A 22,622-nucleotide genomic window follows, 5' to 3' on the forward strand; every position below is an offset into this window, starting at 1 on the left:
TTATTAGAAGACTGAGAAACAACAAATGATTGCACACCCATGTGTGGTTTCTTGCTATGTATTACCCTCATATTTTCAAACTAGCTTTCCAGTTCTTTGAGTGTAACCTCCACTGTTTGCTCAACATGCAATTGAAGGTCATCTCTAAAGTTGGTAAGACTTGTGCATTTGAGTTGGATATTCTGAAAGGTGCTGCCTGTATCAGTATTACTCACTGACTTTCCCTGCTTTTTAGTTTTCAGTCTGTCTGAGATCTGTGTGTTATCCTGGGGCACCTCATTTTTATGCTGAGCAAGTGATTCTAGCCCAGTGTGCTGCAGAAACTCCTGCAAATTTCCATTCCTTAATGGTCTGAATGACATGCCCTTGATTGTGACAACACAACTATCAATAGCTGCTACAGCTTGAGGTAAAATCAAAGAATTCTTCTGGAGTGTAACACTTAACTTTGAGATTTCCCCAAACAAGCCATGAAGAAAGTGACAAAATGCCACAAAAGGCAATCTCTCCATTTTCTATGCAATGTGCTTTGCTCTCTCGTTACTCCATTTTCTATGCAATGTGCTTTGCTCTCTCGTTAATGTTAATGTACACCTGTATACTGTGTGATCTGAGTGCAGTAAAACAGAAGTGCCCAGTAAATGTGCGGCAACCAGTGCTGGATCTTCACTGCAGAAGATGTGTGCATAGAACAGCCCAGTTATACACTGATGGCTCTCAGCTCACACTTGCTTTGGAGCTGGTGTGTTTTCAATATCAGCGGTAGTAAGTCATAGACGTTTTAGATCATTAGCTGTCCAGTGTTAATTTTGAAATCAGAAGACTTGGGGTACTCATTTCTACTTCAAAGGACTTGCTGAGGAAAATAACTGTCTCCTTGAATGGATGGGACAGTGGGGCACAGTAGACACATATAGAAGACTTCTTCAATCTTTTAAAATAATTTTTGGACAATTTTATAAATTCCAGTATTCATCATGCAAGCAGCAGGCAGGGGGCACGTATTTCTACAGCTCTGCTCCAGCTATGGAAATGAGTGTACCCCAGTGGATAGGACTGATGTCTAGAGTGGACATGAAAATGTCCTATTAAAATCCTTTCTAAAACCTTGTAAAGTACATTTTATAGAATTTCAGGTGTCAAGTATTCAGAAAGGGGGTACACATTTCTACGTCTCTGCTCCAGCTTGTGAAATAAGTGTCCCTTCCAAAGGTTAGGACAAAAGGGCACAGTGAAGAAAAAAAGGGACAAAAGGATTCCTAAAGTCTTTTTAAATAGGTTTAGCTCAATTGTAGCTGTTCACTGTTCATTTTGTAAACAGAAGAACATTTCAATGACAAAGGCTCAGCTGTGGAAATGAGAGTCTCCTCCAGTGGATGGGATGTAGAGGTACATTAAATATTAAATTGATATGGAAAAACATCTGCAGTCTTTTAAAATACATTTTGAACAATTTTAGCTATATAATGTTCATTTACAAGGGCATGCATTTCAGCAGTAAAGGCTGAGCTGTGGACATGAGTGTCCCCTCTGATGTAGGGGATGGAGGGGCACTGTAGATATGAACATGCTACAGAATACTGCATGATAGGCTTATTAAAGACACTGTGCACCATTTTAACGTCCCAGTGTTCATTTTGCAATGGGGCACAGCAGATAAAGATTACTACTGTATTTAATGCTTCCAAGTTCCAAGAGTTTTAGAAGATAATGATACCTGTAGGGTTCTATGATTTATATGATGCAGAAAACACAGACGGAATCATAGAATTAACACATCAAAACGGATTTTAGATTTAAAAACGGAAATGTGCTGAATGTAGGGACTGAAGGGATGACTTTTACAAAACTTCCCAATAAATTAAATGATCGAATAATCTGTAAATCTGTCATTCAAAAACTATTTTCTAGTTTGTTGTTTTTCAAGCAAACACAATTTTTGTAGAAATTCAGTCGTGCCTCTATCTGTTTGTGTTTCCAATGTGTTTCCTTGTTAAAGGCACGTGAATTAGCTAACTGCATGAGATAGAAATGTTGAAGTGAGCAGTATCAGATACCCTAACTACATAAAAAAAAACTAAGAAACACAAGCTTAACTGCAAAATTTAGGGCACAATATCAAAGCGACTTGTACAAATCTGGACAACAACCTTTCTGCAATTTTTGCCATCATACCATAGACTGAACACGAAAAGATACTTGCAATGACCATGTCAAATCCAAAACACATCTTAAGAAGAAGGAGAAATTAAGATTAAAAAGTGTCCCCCATCAGGTACCAATAGAGGAAACAACAAAATCGTGAGCTGCAAGACACCAGTTTGTGGAGGACTTTGTGGTTGTATTATCATGCTATTTCCCTCTACTTACCCTTTACCTAGGGGTAAGTGTACTCATCAGATTTTTCACACGCATACATAGCCATACGTATCCACAGCAACTCAACAGTGCCCTATGAATGACAAACACACAGCTGGATAATCACGAGCACTTTAAACCACACAAGTGCCTTTTGAATAACACAACTTGTCACTCTCCTAGGACTTCATGAGACGTACATACACACAGACCCTAATCACAACAGTGCTCTATGAATGACAAACACACAGCTGGTTAATCACTAGCACTTTAGGAATAACACAGCCTGTCACTCTCTCGGCACTTTCAGAGACTTACTTATTATCAGCACGAACAACATACAATGTTTTAAAGATACCTCAGACCTAAATATTACTTTTGGTGTCCAAGAATACATTTATACATACAAAGGCTCAGCATCATTGACTATAGGCCATTTATCAGCCAAGAATGCCTTACTTTACGTACTGTTCCCTACTTTAAGGTGGAGCTCTCATCCTCAGCCCTTAGTATCTATCTATCTATCTATCTATCTATCTATCTATCTATCTATCTATCTATCTATCTATCTATCTATATCTCTATCTATCTATCTAATAAACCTTGCAGCACAGAGGTAATGGCAAATCTCTGGCTGCACCAGGTGCTCAAAGAAATCTACCTATTATTTCAATCACTCTAGACATTAAGACAAAGCTTAGAAAGTTAAAAGCAGCATGGTATTTATTACAGGAATAATAATACCAGTAGAACAAAGAATAATAGAAAATAGGACTGATAGTAAAGTCTGGATATATATATATAGTCTTTAGAAAAAGCTTACAAAAAGTTAAAGATGACAAGGATGAATGCCGCAGGCGGCTTGTGATCTAGCACTCATAGTTATTCATTAGATGCTTTTCTGATGATCAGATGGAAATGGCCACACATTGCCAGCACCCTCTTCTGACGTCGCTCTGTTCCCTTCTCCTGACGTCTTCCTCCCTTTTTCTTCCTCCCTCCTATGTTGCTGTTCAGATGATGTATATTTATTATAAAATTCTACTGGGGGGTTTTGCAAGATGTGATTGTTAGATATTCTGATTGGCTGGCTGTCAGTATGATGTATGAATTCACTGTCTTTTTTCCCAAACAATAAAACTTTTTCATGTTGCTTAATACCTACTGGCATGTCTTCCTTTCCTAGGCTGTAAACCAATTTAGCTACTTGTTGTCCCTGATGCCCAGGTGATAAATTAATCAATAGCCTTAGGCACCAGCATGTCTTCTTTCTTTGTTGGAACAGCAGTTTTAAAAGTGAGGTACAACTGGGAAGAGGATATGCCTTGATATGTCCTGAATTTAACTCATATGTTGTTGTCTTGAGCAAAATATAATGAAAATACAGAACAAAATTTACACATTTTGTACCCCACAACAGTGGTCATGGGAGTCAGACGTACCGCTCGAAAAAATGACAAAGATGTGTCCTTTCTTTTATTAAGCATTGTAAACAAGGAGGCGCGCTGCCAGAAAATGAGAGCAGTCTTCGTCAAACTCATTTGCCCCATGTCTTTGAACAACAGATGGATGCTGTACTTTGAAAGATTCATGGCAATACAATTTATGTTACAGTTGATGAAACTACAAATACCCGAGACCACGTAGTTCTCAACATAGTGATTGGTGAATAAACATTTGGCTGTATGTTAATTCTTTTAAGTAAGTAGTTCTATTTGTACATGAAATTATATTTAACCCGTATTAACAGTCTTTCCCATAGAAAAATGTTATTAGTAAACGGCCCTGGGGCCTGATGCATAACGCCATGCGTAGAATTCGCATTATAACATGGTGTAAGGACAAAAGCGGAAATGTGCTTACGCACAAAATAATCAATATGCATAAATGTATGCGAACGCCAGCTTCCATGTTCTTCCGCTACATAAATCCCGGTCAGCGTGAAAAGTAACGCATGTGCACGCACCTGCTGTCCCACCCCATCTCCTCCCAGAATTATGCCTCTTTGAATATGCAAATCAATATAAATAGCCCTTAAGCTCAGCGTTCTGTGAAAAGGCAATGGCAAAAGCACGGGGGGAAATAGAAGAATTTCAGCGAATATCAAGTGGAGGCAAGGAAAAGCGTACTATTTGTTGGTTTAAACAGTGGTGTAATCAACAAAAGGAAGTTGATCGAGTGACAGAGTGTAGGAGAAACTGTAAAGCTCAAGTTCACAAAGTCGCACAGTGCCATGAAAAGGCAAGTCGTAGCCCACCGTCTAAGTGTCATATGAAAGCTTATTAGGGTACAGAGAAAAGCATGAAATGTCAACTTTAATCTCAAAATTTCCCCTTTAATCACGTAGTTTATTTTGTCATTAAAGTAGAACATCATAAACTTCATCTTAAAATCGTTTAATTTACTAGTTTCTCAAATCCCATTGTAACTAAAGTAGCACATTAAATGCTTTGTTTTGTATTTGATCTTCCATGTGCTCTATGTGTGTGAATCACTACGTGCTTCTTAAACAGGCTTTCTCTTCCTCCGACAGGACACAGAATCCATTACATTCGTGATATTACAGCTCTCTGGATAAATAAAATACTGAGATGTATACGTGATATCATTTTCATGATAATAGGAGTTAAAGCATGTCATTAAACATGGAAACACGGTGATTGTTCCTGCCTCATGCAAGATGCTTGCTTTGCTGTGCGCGACCTTCGATAAAATAATTTATGGCAGCAATACTGTCTCTTTCAAATGTACTAACCTCCAATTCCTGTCCTTCCTTTACTTTCTCCAAGTACCCAATCGCCACATAATCAGCTCTGTAATAGACGTTAAACCATCTGTAAGCATAGAACGCTGATTCTTTAAAACTTTTAATGAACATTGAAATATCTTCGCAGTACATGTTTAGAAGAATACAGCGCGAGGCAGGAACAATCCGTGAACGGAGCGCCAGCTCCTCGCTAGTGCAGCGACACCGTGTCCTCACATGTTTAATAATTAACAATATAGATTATTTAAATGAAGTTAAAGTTTTATCTGTATAATATAATAAACATATTTTGCTGCATTTCATCTTAAAAATGATATCATCATCATATGTAAATACGCGCTTTATAAAGTGGCTCAGGTTGTGCATTATAACTGTAGTGCAAGTTTACAGTGAGGTGATTGTACTAATAAGTACAAACAGTTCTACAAGGAGCACTTGATGGACTGATTGAGTGCGTTTATAGTTCTTGGGATGAAACTGTTTCTGAACCGCGAGGTCCGTACAGGAAAGGCTTTGAAACGTTTTGCCGTGGTTGAGGCAGGGTGTGCTTGATGCTGTATCCCGATAATTCTCTTTCCAATCAACTGCTGAACTTTGATTCCCCACTCAGATACAGTGATATAAATACTCTGAGTGGTGCAGTGAGGGTAATATGGAAAAGGATGATTTGCTGTAGTAACTCCTAACGGGAGCAGCTGAAAGAAGAAGAAAAAAAATGTGCAGTGAGAGTAACAACGCTAAAGCAGCTATGGTATTTAGAATAGTTTGACCATTCTGTGGACCATTATATTGTTACAGGTTAATTACAATCAGATGCATTAAATTAATAAACAATATGCAGTTAATTTCAGTGTATTTATAAAGCTGTGTCAGGGATGTGGATCTAAAAACAAAAGGGAAACTACACAGGAACAGTAGCACTGCTTTGACGCTGGGTGCCGCCAGTCTGCAAAACCGAGCGGAGAACTTGCGTACGACAGGGTATGAGGTACCGTGGAAAAGTGCATGGCTTTATGCCAAGTGTAGGTCTTATAAATCGCGATTTGAATGTGGAAACGTTCTTACACAATATTTCTGTGTGTACGCACCGTTTATGCATGAGGCCCCTGGAGTTATGAAGCATGTAAATTTCTATTTCAATATTTGTTTTTGTTCTAAAGTATTATTAAAAGGCCCCTGGTTGCCTTTTAAAAATTAAAAACGATGTTTCTGGATTTAATAAATGTTTTGCCTCACGGTGACAAGGCACACAAGGTCCACATTTGACTCTTCTGTTATAAACTCGGCACCTACAAACCTGGCCAGAAGAGCAGGCCTCTCCTCAGGTGCACCGAGCCCTTAAAAGCGGGTCTCTCTTTTGTTTTTTCTGTTTAATTCCTGGATTTAGCGTCTTGCAGATTAGTTTGCTTTAGCTTTGTAATTAATTATTTTAAATTATGCAGTAGATGAAGCTACAGGTGTAATGATGCACATTTTCAATCTGAAAACATTTAAGGTTTAAGAATCATTAGAAATAATTTACATAATTACAATTACAAGTACTGAAGACCAGTACTTTCTGGCAGATGTTATGTTTATGGAGAGCTGCAACTTTTCCACCCTTTCACAAGCAGTACTTCAGTCTCTTCACAGCAACCAGCTGAATCTTAATAACATTTTAGCAGTAGTTACAAACAATGCATCATACTGTCTGAAAGCATACCAGGAAGTTTTAAAAGGGGTTATGCCTAACAGTGTACATTCAAACTGCTTGTGTCTTATCATCTGTTTGGTGGGAGAGACCTGGCAGCAGTATAAATACTTTAGTGAGGCTGCATCGATAATGATGTGGGTAAAATCTGCCTTCTTCAGGAAGCCTCCCAGGAACCCACAAGGCAGGAAATAACTGGTTTGAATCAGTAGGGTACCTCGCTGAACATATCCACCTCTACAAAAAGTTATTTCAGGCTGTATCAAATATCTTAGACCCCAAAACTGAAGTTAACCTTCATCTCAGAAGGAATGTGTCAGACTAGTAACAGCTCTTACAATTCTGGAGGGCATTCACTATCCTACTGCAGTCTCAGCATACAGCATCATGGGCTCCTACCTGATGAATGGAACTGCAAAATAAGTTTCAGTTGGGCTAGTGTGCTGTTTCATTAAAAGGAATGTAAAGTGTCATTTCATTATTGTTAGTTTTGTTGTAGCTGTTGCTACTTACAGTAAAAAAAAACTAATCAAGGAAAAATAAACGGTGAAAACCGAAAATAAAAAAAAATAAAACAGAATTTGTGAAAAAATAAAATGGAATCCATAGAGCCTAGTATACCTGGTATTAAATTGAGATCCTCCCCAGTTTAGAGGGGTGGTCATGACAGCCAATCCATTTTTTGTCAGAACTTCAACTATTTCATTCAGATGGTTTTAATCGCGCACATGACTGAGGTGAATTTTCTAGCTCCACAAAAGGCCATTCCTGTGGAAATGTTATTTTTTTCCCCAGAAAAAACTACCTGAGTAATTTTTAAGCACAAGGGACCATGTATGGCATGAAAGTGGATTAGTACATTTATTCTAATGATCAATCAATCAATCAATCAACATTTATTTATATAGCACATATTCATACAAAAAAATGTAGCTCAAAGTGCTTTACAAAATGAATAGAAAAATAGAAGACACAATAAAAAATAAACATAAGTCAACATTAATTAACATAGAATAAGAGTAAGGTCCGATGGCCAGGGTGGACAGAAAAACAAAAAAAACTCCAAAGGCTGGAGAAAAAAAAATAAAATCTGTAGGGGTTCCAGACCAAGAGACCGCCCAGTCCCCTCTGGGCAGTCTACCTGACATAAATGAAACAGTCCTCTTTGTATTTAGGGTTTTCATGGAAGGACCTGATGATGATGGTCACGTAGACTTCTGGCTTTCAGTCCATCAATGTTGTGTCTTTTAAAAGTCTTTGTACAGAGTTATTGGGTGTCAAGTAATAAACTATAAATTATCATTTGTAGTATTATTAATATTTTGCAAAATCTATTTTTCTAGTTTCTTTGTTGCTGAGCTCCTGTTAAAGAATTTATTTGTAACAGAACATGTAGTGTGCACGCCAAAACAACTGAAGAAACAGCTAATAAGTAGCATTTTTCAATACCATTTTAACAAAGTTTACTGTCAACCGTCAATCATGGAGCAACCCGGTAAAACAACAATAACAAATAATACACCCGCATTTTGCAAAGAGCATGCTTTAAATCAAAATCGAGCACAAAGATGCACGAAAACATCACAACCTTATCTTGGTGTGTTTGCAAAAAATCAGAAATGGCACTGAATTCCACGGGGCACAGATATCTTCATAACAGGGGACCTACATGTTGGACAGATGCATTTTTAATTTTTTCATGTCTTCTTTGCATTTTGATGACCTGTTGCATATTCAGTACTTTGTTCATCATTTTGGCACAAGCGTAATCAGCCTCTCCTTGAAGTTAATTATTTGGGATACATGGCCGCAGTGTCAGCCGCACAGCAGAATTAGGAAAGAGTATCTGTCCGTGCGGCCCTTGCACCCAGCATGAACATGTCAAGTATAAACCATCCTTTAGCAGAGAGCAGTTCACGAATCTCCAAGGGGAAATCTCCCCTGTACCAACATTTATGTTAATAGCACACCTGCTCAACATTTAAAAGAAATGGCCTTTTGCATCTGTTACAATATAATTAGTGTAGAGGTTTCAATGATTTCATTCACCACTGGTGAACTAAGTAGAAACAATAATCACCCAAGCCTATTTTTGATCTCATTTGCGACCATTTTAGTTGCAATATGGAGCATTGTCCATATACCTTCTGCATTCGCTGTACGCCTTTCTTTGGTATCTGTGTGTGTCTGAATCTTTCTTAATCGGCAGTCCCACTTGCGAGAACATTCCCATAAAGCCTGCTTCTCAGATTTTTATCATTTTGAGAGCGTAGATGTGCATTTATGGGCCCTGTGATGGGCTGGCACTCTGTCTAGGGTTGCTTCCTGCCTTGTATCCTGTTCTGTTGGAAGAGGCTCTGACTTACCGTAACCCTGAAACAGATAACAGCAGTTTGAGAACGTTTTGTTGTACTGTATTTTGTTGGCCCAGTAGTTAGCACTGCTGCCTTAAGGAGCCAGTCCTCTGTCTTTTACATCTGTGCCCTATCCCGGTCTGTGTGGGGTTTGCATGTTTTGGTTATGTATGCTTGCATTTTTCCTTGGGTACTTTGATTTTCCTCCCATATCCCAAAGACGTGCAATCTTAAGTTATCTGGCAATTTGGAATTCTCCTAAGGAGGTGAGTGTAAGTGGGCTCTCTGATGGCAGGGACAATTCCTCTCTTATACCCAACACTGCCAAGAAATGTTCCAGCCCTCCCCCAGCATAACTTTGAGAATGTTATGTTACATTATAATATATTATAGTACAGCACGTATATTGCTTCCTAAAGTGTTGGACTATAGACTACATGGCTACTTCTGCATGACTCTGATCAAATACCTCCACACAGAAAATAAACTAGATTTGTAAAGTTGGAACATGGTTTGAGTGGTTCTCCTGAAGTTAATTGACAATGAAATTCTTTGTTTTATTGACATTCCTAGTCAAGTGATTGTTTTTTACACCAGTTCACTAGATGTTTTGAACTAGTGTGGTGCTGAGGTATCACCTGTTGCATGGCTGCACTCGGGTCCTAATGTGGATCCTGAGTTGGTGTGTCGTGTGGTGGGTGCGACAATGCGCTGGTTCAGTGCATGCTCCTTACCTCACTAGATGTTTAACCTCTTCTTCTCTGCAAGCCGTCTCATCATCTCCACTGATGAGGCTTATCACTGCTGTGTCATTTGCAAACTTAATGATGTGGTGCATGCTTGACCTGGCGTTGACAGTCCTGAGGCATCAAGGTAAAGAGTAAAGGACTCAAGACACAGCCTGTCACTCTGCAATCTCAGAAATGAGTAACAGAGTGGGAGTCAGGTTTTGTTTTTCTTATCCTTTACCTTTAGTTTGTTTATTCTTCACATTTTTGTTTCTTTGCTTTTCCTCTCGTGCTGACTTTCTAAATTCATTATTATCAACCAGATAACTCTGCATCGGTTAGAAGTGTTATCGTATGATAGAGGGTGCAAATTTTTAACAACATAACATTCAATTACCTGTTGAATCCTCTGCATGGAGGGTGGCATGGTGGCGCAGTGGTAGCGCTGCTGCCTCGCAGTTAGGAGACCCCGGTTCACTTCCCGGGTCCTCTGAGCGCGAAGTTTGCATGTTCTCCCCGTGTCTGCGTGGGTTTCCTCCCACAGTCCAAAGACATGCAGGTTAGGTGGATTGGCGATTCTAAATTGGCCCTAGTGTGTTTAGTGTGTGGGTGTGTTTGTGTGTGTCCTGCGGTAGGTTGGCACCCTGCCCGGGATTGGTTCCTGCCTTGTGCCCTGTGTTGGCTGGGATTGGCTCCAGCAGACCCCCGTGACCCTGTGTTCGGATTCAGCAAGTTGGAAAATGGATGGATGGATCCTCTGCATGGTTATGAGTGGCCAGAGCCGAACCCAGCAGCATAGGAGCAAATGAGGAACTAACCTGTGAGGAGTATTAGTCCATCACAGGGCCTATTCCCTCAAGTAAATACTTTCACACAAAGACAATTTAGAATTTCTAATTCATCCAACACATATATATTTAGAACAAAATGGGGTAAAAGGGTTGAAAAATGAGGGGTACTCATCAACAAAAACAGATTTAGTATGTTCTCTCTGTGTCTGCTTGGGTTTTAAACTTCAGCTTCTGCCACCCTGAGTTGGCTTAAGCACTTGTTATAATTGGTGGATGGAAATAAAGTAAATACCAGTAGCAACTTATGACAAACAGAATGAGTGGAGCACTCCAGGACTTGAGCTGCCTACCTCTGTTTTGCAGCATGCAAAAGTGAGTCACTCAACTGATCAAGTAGCACTTTTTAGTTAATCATCATATTTCCATCTTTACCATCATTTTCTATTTCATAAGAAAATATAATGAAGGCTTTACTAATTTTACTTGACAAATAAAGCAATGAAAACATATCTGTGGCAGAGAGAGCTGGGTTCATTGTTTAAATGGAGTGGATATTACACCCTGTGGTAGACATGTTTTGTGTTTCTAATGACAAATGGTCAAACTGTGACAGTAACCTGTGTGAAGTGAGAGGATACATTTTGCCCTGCATACACATTATTGTCTGTGGAGGCACCATCAAGCAAACCAGAATATCTAACATGGGCAAAAATAGACAATAACACAGAACATCGCTTGCCACCTGTGTGACAGGCAAAACATACAAGATGCCTAGAAAACGAAAAGGAGACATAGATTAATTAACAGTCTCAGAATTACAAACAATAAAAATAAATGAGCCATTATTCTAGAAGAAAATATCCAGTATGGTAGCCGGCAATGTCACCCAACACATGTTTATTTACACGATCCATATTTACAAAAAGTGCCACAGAACCCAAAAGTCCCCACAAGTCCAGGCCACCAAGCAATACCTTCTCTCTTTTCAGGCCGCCTCCAGAGACCGCGTCCTCTTTCCTCCCGGCTCAAGTCACTGAATGAAGGGAGGCGGCCCCTTTTATACACACCCGGATGTGCTCCAGGTGCTTCCCAGCAATCTTCTACCGGCACTCCCCAGTGTGGTGGAAGTGCCGGCTGCATCTCCGGAAGCACTCTGGGTGTCCCTGCTCCTCTTCCCCCCAGCACTTCCAGGTGTGGCGGAAGTGCTGAGGTCCAGGGCTCCACAGGCATTAGGGCGCCCCCTGGTGGTGACCACGGGCCCCTACAGGGTTGAGCTTCAAAGCTCTGTACCCGTGGTCCCCATAGGCACCAGGGAGGTCGCCCCCATGGGAGGTCACGTGAGCCATCCTCCAGTCCTCCTGGGTGTCCCAGCCGGAACACCCCCCCAGCCATCTGCGACACCAGACACTTAAAAGAAGCAGCCATATGAATTCCTTAAAGTGTGAGAAGCTACGACTTAAAAGGAAGAAATATGAAAATTACACGTATCATACGTATTTTTTCCAAAATGCATTTATATACATTTTCCCTCCAATTCAAAAATATGAAATAAGTTTAATTATGTTTAAGAATCATTATAACCCACCAGTGATGAGTGACACGATTCACACAAAATTTAATTTGTGGCAAAACTCAGTCTTTCACTTTGCAAAAAATATGGCCAGACAGTTACATTTACTTCCTGCAAAATTTGTGCCGTTGACACAAAAAGAAGGATATTTAGTCCTTTCTGTAACTTTTTTGCATGTTTTAATTCTGCACGTATCTGTGTGTCATACAGTATTTAAATAAAGATCTCTAATGGAAAAAAAACAATAAAAAAGCAAAACTGCCGACTCATTTCCTGTCACATATAATATAGACATTTTGCTTGATATGTTGTGGCAGTACAAGCCCCAACTTTGCAATTATGATGACAGTCTTGAGGGTTGAAATCCCAAAAATGTATCAGAGACAGAAAAGGAACTTGAGTGCTTATCCTAACCTCTTCTGCAGGAATCAAGAAACAGAAATGGGTAACAGAAGGGCGGGGGGCTTCCTGTGTACTAAGGGGTAAAGTAGTGTCTTCATGCTCAAAGTAGCCGCTTGTCATATTTAAAAAAAATAAATAAATAATAAGCAATATGTACTCCACAGTAATGTGAACAAGAGGCATAAACTGAATTGATTTTACTCATGGTACACATTACATATATTATGCAGCTGCAGAAAAAATGCAAGTAAACATGAAAATATGAATAATGCTTTAGGGAGCAATATTTCATGCTTTCCACACCAAAGAAAACATTTAAAACTTCTAAAAAAACTCTTTTTAGTGAGTTTCGCAATTATGAAATTGCCTGTGAAACATATTTGAGTGTCAGTTTCACAAAGTGTATGTAAATTGAAACTTGTCTGTTTCACACAAATCACCATAAGCCAAGCACTATGCCTCCCAATTGTTCCAGGAGAATCTGTTCAGCCTACTCTTTTGTGACTTGCATAATGAAGTGCTCAAGTCTAGACCCATGAAGAGGTAGCTGGTGAAGACAGAAAGCACTATACAGTAATCCCTCGCTATATCGCGCTTCGACTTTCGCGGCTTCACTCCATCGCAGATTTTAAATGTAAGCATATCTAAATATATATCACTGATTTCTCGCTGGTTCACGGATTTCTGCGAACAGTGGGTCTTTTAATTTAAAGTACATGCTTCCTCAGTTTGTTTGCCCAGTTCATTTCATACAAGGGACGCTATTGGTGGATGGTTTAGAAGCCACCTAATCAGAGCATGTATTAAGTATTAAATAAAACTCCTCAATGATATACGATGTTTCTCGAGCGGTGCTTGATTGTTTGCTTTTCTCGGTCTCTCTCACTCTCTCTGACTTTCTCTGCGCCTGACAGAGGGGGTGTGAGCAGAGGGGCTGTTTGCACAGAGGCTGTTTGCCTAGAGGATACTCTACAAATGCTGAAAGACTACCTTCACATTGCTCCCTTCTTTGCAGCTGCTTTATCGCGGTGCGCATACTTAAAAGCCCAACAGCATGTATTGATTTTTTGATTGTTTGCTTTTCACTCGCGCTCACTCTCTCTCTGACATTATCTGCTCCTGACGGCGCTCCTTTGAAGAGAAGATATGTTTGCATTCTTTTAATTGTGAGAAAGAACTGTCATCTCTGTCTTGTCATGGAGCACAGTTTAAACTTTTGCCTAAAGGGTGTTATTTCATGTCTAGAGGGCTCTAATAATGTTAACAGTGTGGGAGAGTTTATAAAGGGCTTAAAATATATAAAAATAACCATACAAACATATGGTTTCTACTTTGCGGATTTTCACCTATTGCGAGGGGTTCTGGAACACAACCTCCGCGATCGAGGAGGGATTACTGTACTAGAAAAAAGAAGATAATATTATTCAGGTTGGTGAAAGGTAACAGAATTGCCATTGGTCAAGTTTCTACAGAATAATCTGCCTATGAACCTGCCTATTTTTGGTCTTTACTGTGTCTCACTCCCACATATAAAACACCACATTTACAGGCTTATACATTATATTGATCCAGAACAAAAGGTAGGGCTAACATAAAGAGAAAGAGAAATCACGGAAACAGTTAGCGGCCTCCTCAGACCATCATCCTCAAAAAATGGCTTATCCTGTAAAGCAAATGGATTAAATACCTGAAAAATATTAAAATGAAATTACCTGAAGTAGAATTCAAGATTACATTTTTGTTTTTTGTTTTTTGTTATATAGCTAAGGTGGGGATGTTCAACCTAACATATATCATTGGAAAAATGTCTCACTTTAATTTTGTTTTTTGAAGTGTGTAGCAGCTAACAATTCTTTACAGTTAACTCGTTTAATTTCATTATCATGTCCTTTGTTGGTTCTCTCTTTTTGTCTGATCTTTGCTTTCATTAAATGGGCCACACTTTTTAACCCTCGTGTTATGTCTCTTTTATTCTCTTCCTCAGGATTCACAGCTGCTGCCTCTTTGGTTTCTTTGGCTTGGGCTTTGGCATCCTACCAGAAGGCTCTTCGTGACTCCAGAGATGACAAAAAACCCATTAGCTACCTGGCAGTCATCATTCAGTTCTGCTGGCACTTCTTCACGATCGCTGCTCGCGTCATCACATTTGCACTCTTTGCCTCAGTATTTCAGCTCTATTTTGGCATCTTCATCGTTTTGCACTGGTGCATCATGACCTTCTGGATTGTCCACTGCGAGACTGAATTCTGCATCACAAAATGGGAGGAGATTGTTTTCGATATGGTCGTGGGGATCATCTATATTTTTAGTTGGTTTAATGTCAAGGAGGGAAGGACCCGTTGCCGGTTATTCATCTACTACTTTGTGATACTTTTGGAAAATACTGCTTTGAGCGCCCTATGGTACTTGTACCGGGTTCCCCATAGCACAGATTCATTTGCCATCCCTGCACTCTGTGTCATCTTTAGCAGTTTCCTGACTGGAATAGTTTTCATGCTTATGTACTATGCCTTTTTTCACCCCAATGGACCCAAGTTTGGGCAGTCGCCAAGCTGTACACTTGAGGACCCAACCACCACCTTTACCTTACCCCCAGAAGCTGCAGCTAATGCACTGAGGGCTGTTTCGCAAAATCGGGGGGCACCGGTGATGGCCGAGAGGGACCCTAAATACACTGAGAGAGACGGCTGTGTTCCTGTCTTTCAGGTGAGGCCCACCGCTCCCTCAACCCCTTCCTCTCGCACACCACGGATAGAGGAAACAGTTATTAAAATAGACCTGTTCAGGAACAGATATCCAGCATGGGAGAGGCATGTGTTGGACAGAAGTATACGTAAGGCCATCTTGGCCTTTGAATGTTCGCCCGCACCTCCACGATTACAGTATAAAGACGATGCTCTTGTGCAAGAGCGCCTGGAGTATGAGACAACACTGTAGCTCCAGGGACAAATTGAAAACTAACAGGGCATCTAAAGTGGGGGCAGCAGGACGGTGGCAATAAGAATCACAGTAGATCTCTACTTTCAGCAAGGCAATCCGTGATGTTGATTGTCATGGACGCAAGTTGTGGCACCACATACAGTAGCATCCATTTTGGAAATTTTATTTTGGAAACTCTGCTCAGTTTGGTTCTTTTTGAAGTGGAAGAGCGAAGGCCTGGCAGGGACAAATATTCAGTAAAAGTCTTATTGGTTTTAAAGGAGCATCTGATATTCATGAAAATGTGAACAAAATTTTCAGTCTGTCCTCACAAAGACAAATTGGCCAAGTCCCTGGTGATCACCAAGCTCACAGTTAAAAAGATGAGGCCATCTTTCTTTAAGGGTTAAACACAATTTATTCGAATGGTTTTGCCTCCCAGATTCATGTGGTGCCCAGTTACCAGGCTTGCTAGGTCATTTTGAACGCTGCAATGAACTTGTTCTTTGTCTACATAATGCAGGCTATAGGTTGAGGTCTGCACAACTTTATTAAATATCCTCAAAAAACAATATTAAAAATTGCTCATTTCAAATATACAGAAACAGCCACGAGAAAACAGTAGGTTTCATTGTGAAACTAGTGGGGGACCAAATTCAGATTTGCTAAAGATTCATGCTGTCCACAAGCTAGCTACTTCTCCTTCAAGCCTCATAATGCTGGCCTACGTGTGTGACTAAATACGCTAATGGCCAAGCCCTTCTAGTGCCAAATGTTCTGTAACTGAAGGACCTTTCTAGACTTTGCATTATCAAAGGGTGCCAGCGGTGAGAGCAATCAGGACACTGAAGTGTGCATGTTGGAATATACCTTTTACTTGAATTTCGGGGGCCATGTTAGAAATCCTGAAGAGATGCTGCTCAAAAACAAAAACCCACCTCTTTCAACAGGCTCAGATACGTTCTGATGTTTCATCTACAAGAGGAGAGGGATGAAATGGAAGAACGCTTGGGCAGCTTGGATACACAACCTCATTTGTCAGTGTTGCAGCATTTATTGGGAGTCAAGTCGTCAAATTTGGCTTTCTGGGATCACAGAAATATTGCCCATGGATCAGTTAAAGATGCATCATTCCTTTTCAGTGGAATTATTTGGCCATTTGTTTTAAGTTTCACACTGATACTGTGTCAGTAAACGTTTCAGGAGGGGAACAAAAATTGTTTATTTTGTTTGTTTTTTTTTTTTGTTTTGTTTTTTAACTTAACTGCTAATCCTATATAAATTATGCATATTCAGAGCACACACAATTGTTGTGTTGCTCTGCTCAACAACGTTAACATTATAGGGCTGAAACCACTTGCCATGGTGCAACTGCCTGCGACGATTACCGCTAAATGCAGCCACCTTCCCCTCCAGAGTGGATCATATTCTTGGAAGAACAGGATTGAATAATTCAGTAGGACGGTGAGCAACTCAGAGTCATATCTCAAAAAATATCACATTTGGGTCCTGTTTGTACTTAATAGCATTTTTTTTAACGAATGCTGCATCTTTATATTTAGGAATGAATTCTGCAAACGGACAACAGGCGATCGATCCTTCAGGTTGAGTTTTGAATTCACATCTGTTATCTCTAAGCAAGATGCAAAAAAAACAAACAACACCGACACAACATGGAAGATTGCAAGCACAACATGTCAGCAAGAAGAGTCACAACACAGCAGCCCCTGTGTTTAAGAGCTAATTATGTTAAGTTTGGGGGGCAAAGTAGGGCAAAGAGCCATTTTATAAAGTTTAAAGAGAGGCGAGAAATGTGACAGGCGGCCCTCCTCAAATAATTTGAAAACTTGCTCAACTTGAAGGGGTGGGATAGCAGACACAGTGTATACTTTAGTCACCAAATCAAAACTCAGAAATGTCAGTGCTACTGTGCTTTGCTTTTGGCCCTTTTTAATTAGTAAAATACAGTAGATACGTATATCCAACTAGAAATGTTTACGATTTTATAAGGGTGCTGGCAGGACTTCATCTGTGTTTATCCAGTGACTTAGCATGACAAGCAATGTAATGCATATCTGCAAATTTTGTAAGGTCTCCTTTATATTGTTGTGTTTGGTTTCTAGCACTCGTTAATTAAAAATTGTCTGTGTTTGAACATTAGAAATAAAACGGTCGCGGGTCATCCGTTCACACTTGTTTTCCGTATGATTGTTTGAGTGTTTCGAAAGATGATAAGAGGTCTCTGCATTTAAATCAGACTTCGTTATTGAGTTTTTAGGGTACCAATACATTACAATACTACAGTATATCATTAGATTCATATACAATATTATTTTTAACAGTTTTTGATCTTTTCAGTTCTTCTCCTTCCACTTAGGACCAGAAAAAGAAATATTAGAACATGAGAACTTAAGAAATTTGACAAACGAGTCGAGGCCATTCAGTCCATCAGGCTCGTTTGTTTAGCTAATAACTAAGCTGTACCAATACTTGATGGTCTCATGTTGCATTGGAACACAATGAGTACAAATAAAGGTTCTAAGACCTTCATTGCTCTGGGGTTTGAAAATGAAGTGTTATACACAAAAAAGCTCCTGTATTTTGTAGAATAGGTGGACACATCCCTGTGGAGTAAATCAGTTTTTTCATTTTCAAAAAACACAACCCTTATCCACTGCGAAGTGGAGGGCGATGAGAAGATTAGTCGACCACCTAGCAACGTGGCAATGGCCAGATCATTTTTGAAGAAGACTGTTTTGTTCTGGTTTTTCCAAAAAGGGCAATTAGTAGAAAAAAAATCAATGTACAGTTGAAATTAAATATTATGCCAAGAGAGTCTCAAAAATCAGACCTACATTTATTACTCAATCATTGTAGACTTACAAAACGTTAGGAAAAGAAAAAGTTGGATTTATCAAGCATCTTAGAATAACAGAGGAGATAATGCTCCCTTTTTTTTATAAAATCTGTGTTTTGTAGGTATAACAAATACAATTTTAAAAGCAAGAGGATGGGGAGCATTAAGTAGCGAGGCTCTCTCTTTTTAGGGGGCTGAATCACATGGCCATCTCTTTTATTCTTCTTGAATGTGGACACGTTATGAAGGATTGTCCCCTAACCGTTCACTGCCTCCTTGAGGTCGTTTGGCCATAACACTTCTCTAAACATTTTGCTGTTAGCACATTAAGCTTGACGTGGCAAATGAGTTGCACGACTGTTCTGAAATACAAGTGTGAACGGGGTGTCGTGTGAGACGCAAGGTCATTAGGGGGAAAAGGCTGCTACTGTGTTCAGAATGCTGAATATCAGTATTTTTCTAAACCCTAATAATGTTGTATGATTTAGCTATTAATCTGTTATAGTTTTTGGTAATGCAGTCTCAGACACTTGTTTGTATTGAACACATCACAGGCGGTAGTAAGAAACCAGCAAGGAGCAATAGTGAATTTTATACTTTTGTAGATAAATTAAGTTTCACTGCAGAAAAGAGGCCCCTTTGAAATGAAACATTTTTGATTAAGTTGACGTACCGCTGGAGGACTCGCTAGTTTTTTCCTTTCCTTTACTAAATATGGCAATCAGAGAATAGGTTTAAAGCCTACTTCCTTTTGTATGATGCCAAAAGAGTATCACACAGATAGAAATTATTATGACCAAAATCATGAAATTGTGTTTTATAAATTTTTCATGTCAATTGTTTTCTATTGGACACTAACATATTTGAAAACTTGACTTGTCTTATCAAGTCAGGGGAGTGAGGAAAAACATTAAACTAGCCTCTAGAAATTGCATCAAAATAGCACCCTGAACAATTTCAACCTTTAAACAGTTTTTAAAAGCCCAAACAGTTAATAAAGCTGTTCAATTTCAAGGCACAGCTTTGTTTTTCCAACCTTCAATGAGCTTGCTTAGCATTTCAGGTTCACTGTCCATTATCCCTTGCACGCTAGACAGATAAAGTTGCTTGTGATGCAAACTTCTTGGAAGCAGCAAAAACCCAACTCAAGTTGCCTCCTGCCTACTGATTGATACCTTTGACACTTTTCAGTTTGTTTCCATTTTCTTCAGGATAATCGCAGTGGATTATTTTTTCCAAGTAGGTTTTAGTACTCCTGGAGTACCCAATACGCAAGTACTAGTTTGTGTGCCAGATTCAAAAAAAAAAAAAACTCAATGATTTGATTAACGCATTCAGGTACACAACATTCAAGTCCAAATATTTACGAGGGTATGTACTGAATTTGGTGTAATGTAATGACACAATGGATTGTTTTAATCATGTATGGTGAACAACAAATTGTGTAGATTACTTTGAAGTTCAATTATCAGTGCTTTTACACTGTAGATTATATTTTCATAATGGAGAAATGTACTGTTTAGCAAACTGTACTGCATATTGTGTGCTCATTGGTCTGTAGGTTGTTCTTTCCAAATTGATTTCATATTGAAGAGGTGTTTTCCAGTGACCTCTGTTTTTTAAAGCACTGACTATCTAGCTTCTGTACTTGGTCGCTATAAATCTCAGAGATGAACGTTCCTGGAAATAACCAGAGATTGATCTGGATGCAGCAGCTCGGTGTCTCACCAGTCAGTGTTGTGTTTGGATGTTTATAAGGCACTGACCGGAGACATCTTTTTAATTTCGTTGTACTTGTGACAATGACAATAAAGGATCATTCATTCATGAGAGTAAAAGTACTGTGGCAGTGATGGCTGGCTTTTTAAAAAATCTGTAGTCCTGGAAGATACCTTTGAAAACTTGATTAGCAAAACAACACTGCACTGTTTTAACAAATGGCTTCACAGGCTCAGTGGTTATGGTCTGCATAAACCATCTCAAGCTCTTCAATCCATCATCCACAATGTGAAGAGGTTTCTCATTGTAATAATCCTGTTAGTCTGCAGTAGACTGTGGAGTGCCAAACTTCATAGTTGAGGTTATTACCACAATGGAAAATGGCAGGAATTACTTAAAAGAAACAGTAGAATAATTATGTTAGAAACTACAAAAAATACTGAGCGCCATGTACATTAAACGTTAATTGCAATAGTGTTTGGGCATCAGAAGAACATTGTGTTGAATATTCTCAATACAATAAATGTGTACAAATTGAACATAAGCCATAGTGTCTTCAAAACACTGAATCAAGAAATGTCCCGGTGCCTGACTGGAGTTCAACTGGTCTAATTTTCTTTTATGTGGTCATTATTCGAGAGCCAGTAAACCTTTACATCTTTTAAAGACTCTTAAGAGATGTGATACAGTGTATTTATTTTCAGTAGATTATTATGAGAAAATGTTGTAAACTGCCTTTAATATAAGTGTGCAAGATGTATTTATCTTAAAGGACATTGAGGGGAGATGATCCTACATAAAGGACATTACAATATCTGCACAAGTGCACACATTGAGTTTTAAAAACTGGACACTTCTGTAGCTCATATCTAATGGGTATAAGGAGCTCTGTAATTAGTATTGGCTCTACGAAGGTTGTTTGAATTCGGTTATTAAAAAAATAGCAAAGAATCCAAACAACTGAAACAGTAAAAAAAAAAAAAAAATGGCGAGTTCATACTGTATTATAAAAAATCAAAAAGCAACAAAAGCAGCCTGAGTGCCATTACCCGCTCAAACACCCATTTTCCAGCCATGTTGTAGTTTACTCGTGTTTTTTAGCTTAAACCCTATGCAGTTTGAAAATGGCTCACCCGTTTACACTTGCTTATTGTATGCATGTTTGAGCCTTCACATTTTTGTTAATACATCCTCTTTCACTGATCTCTATATTTAATTCATTCTTTGATGTCAAGTTTTCAGGGTAACAAAGCATAACAATACCAAATCATTAGATTTATACAGTATACAATATTGTTTTTCAAATTCTGATATGATCCCTTCTTCCCCTACCACTTAAGACCAGCAAAAGGCATATTTGAAAGCAGTAAGCACAAAGAAAAGTCCAAGTTCATATCATGTGTAATGATCATTTAGTCTGTTTAATGTGTTTTGTTTTTTAGTAGCTAATAAAATGGGTGTCCTGTGCATAAATGCCAGGCCTGTGAAATTTACACCAGCAGCCAGTCAGGCGGTGCTTCACTCATTTCATTTATTTCTTATTAAAGAGCTTTTAGACAAATCTCTAGGAAGGCAATATAATAATTAAAAACTTTGTAGTGCCAGAGATTTTTGCTCAATCTAAACCAGACTAGAAATGGGCTTAAAGTCTTGAAAAGGAGCATTATATCTTTTACTCCTTCCGGGAGGATGAAGGAATATCTACAGTTAGTGCTTAACAATTTTAAACGAAACAAAGTTGCTTCTAATAATGTTGTGCACTTCTCCCTACTAGGCCTATTCATCTAATCTGTGAGGAACTGTGCTCATTAATATGAATAAATCCCCAACACACTTTACAGCAAGAAATTAATTAATATTAAATGGTATTGCCATCATCAGTTTTGTCAGACCGAGGCAGGCCTTCACTTGAACTAATATGGCCCGTACATTAAATTAATGAAATATCATTAACAGAATATTATTTTATGACAGAATCATTCATTGAAGTGTGTGTCTATATTAAGCCTCCTTTGCTAATTTTTTAAATTTTAATGAGTCTCGCTTTCACAGTGGTTAGTACTGCTGCTATCTCATAGCCTCCGGGACTAGAGATCAATTCCAGGCCCAATCCTTATTGGTGCAATTTCTATGTTCTCCTTGTGTCTGTTCGAGTTTCCTTCCAGATCCCAATGATGTGTGTCACACTAAACGCTCCCTGTGTCTGTTAAGAGTGTCCTGCGATGAACTGATAGCCCATCCAGGGCCACTTCCTGCCTTCTGTCTCAAGCTGCTAGGAAAGGACTTACTGCCCTACAATCCTCTAATGCAGGGGTTCTTATATATTTAAATCTGAAGACCAAAATTAGAAAATCGGTATGGCACTGGAACCCAAAAAGAAGATTCATATTAATGACAGCAGAGCTAAACAGGTAAAAATGGCCATATAACAAAAAAAGTTAATATTGTTGTTTCCTGTCAGGCAGAT

The 22,622-nt window shown here is 39.0% G+C and overlaps 1 protein-coding gene across 1 annotated transcript in view; it reads left to right on the top strand.

Moving 5' to 3' along the window:
• LOC120529866 (XK-related protein 4-like) overlaps window positions 1-17,446 on the top strand; it is a 106,828-nt gene extending 89,382 nt beyond the window's left edge. The window contains exon 2 of the mRNA XM_039754085.1: window positions 14,645-17,446. Within this exon, the coding sequence (XP_039610019.1) occupies window positions 14,645-15,597 (953 nt within the window). The 3' untranslated portion in view covers window positions 15,598-17,446. The remainder of the gene's footprint in view (window positions 1-14,644) is intronic.
• Window positions 17,447-22,622: the final 5,176 nt, after the last annotated feature.

This window comes from Polypterus senegalus, chromosome 5, assembly GCF_016835505.1.
Source record: "Polypterus senegalus isolate Bchr_013 chromosome 5, ASM1683550v1, whole genome shotgun sequence".
Taxonomy (NCBI): Eukaryota; Metazoa; Chordata; class Cladistia; order Polypteriformes; family Polypteridae; genus Polypterus; species Polypterus senegalus.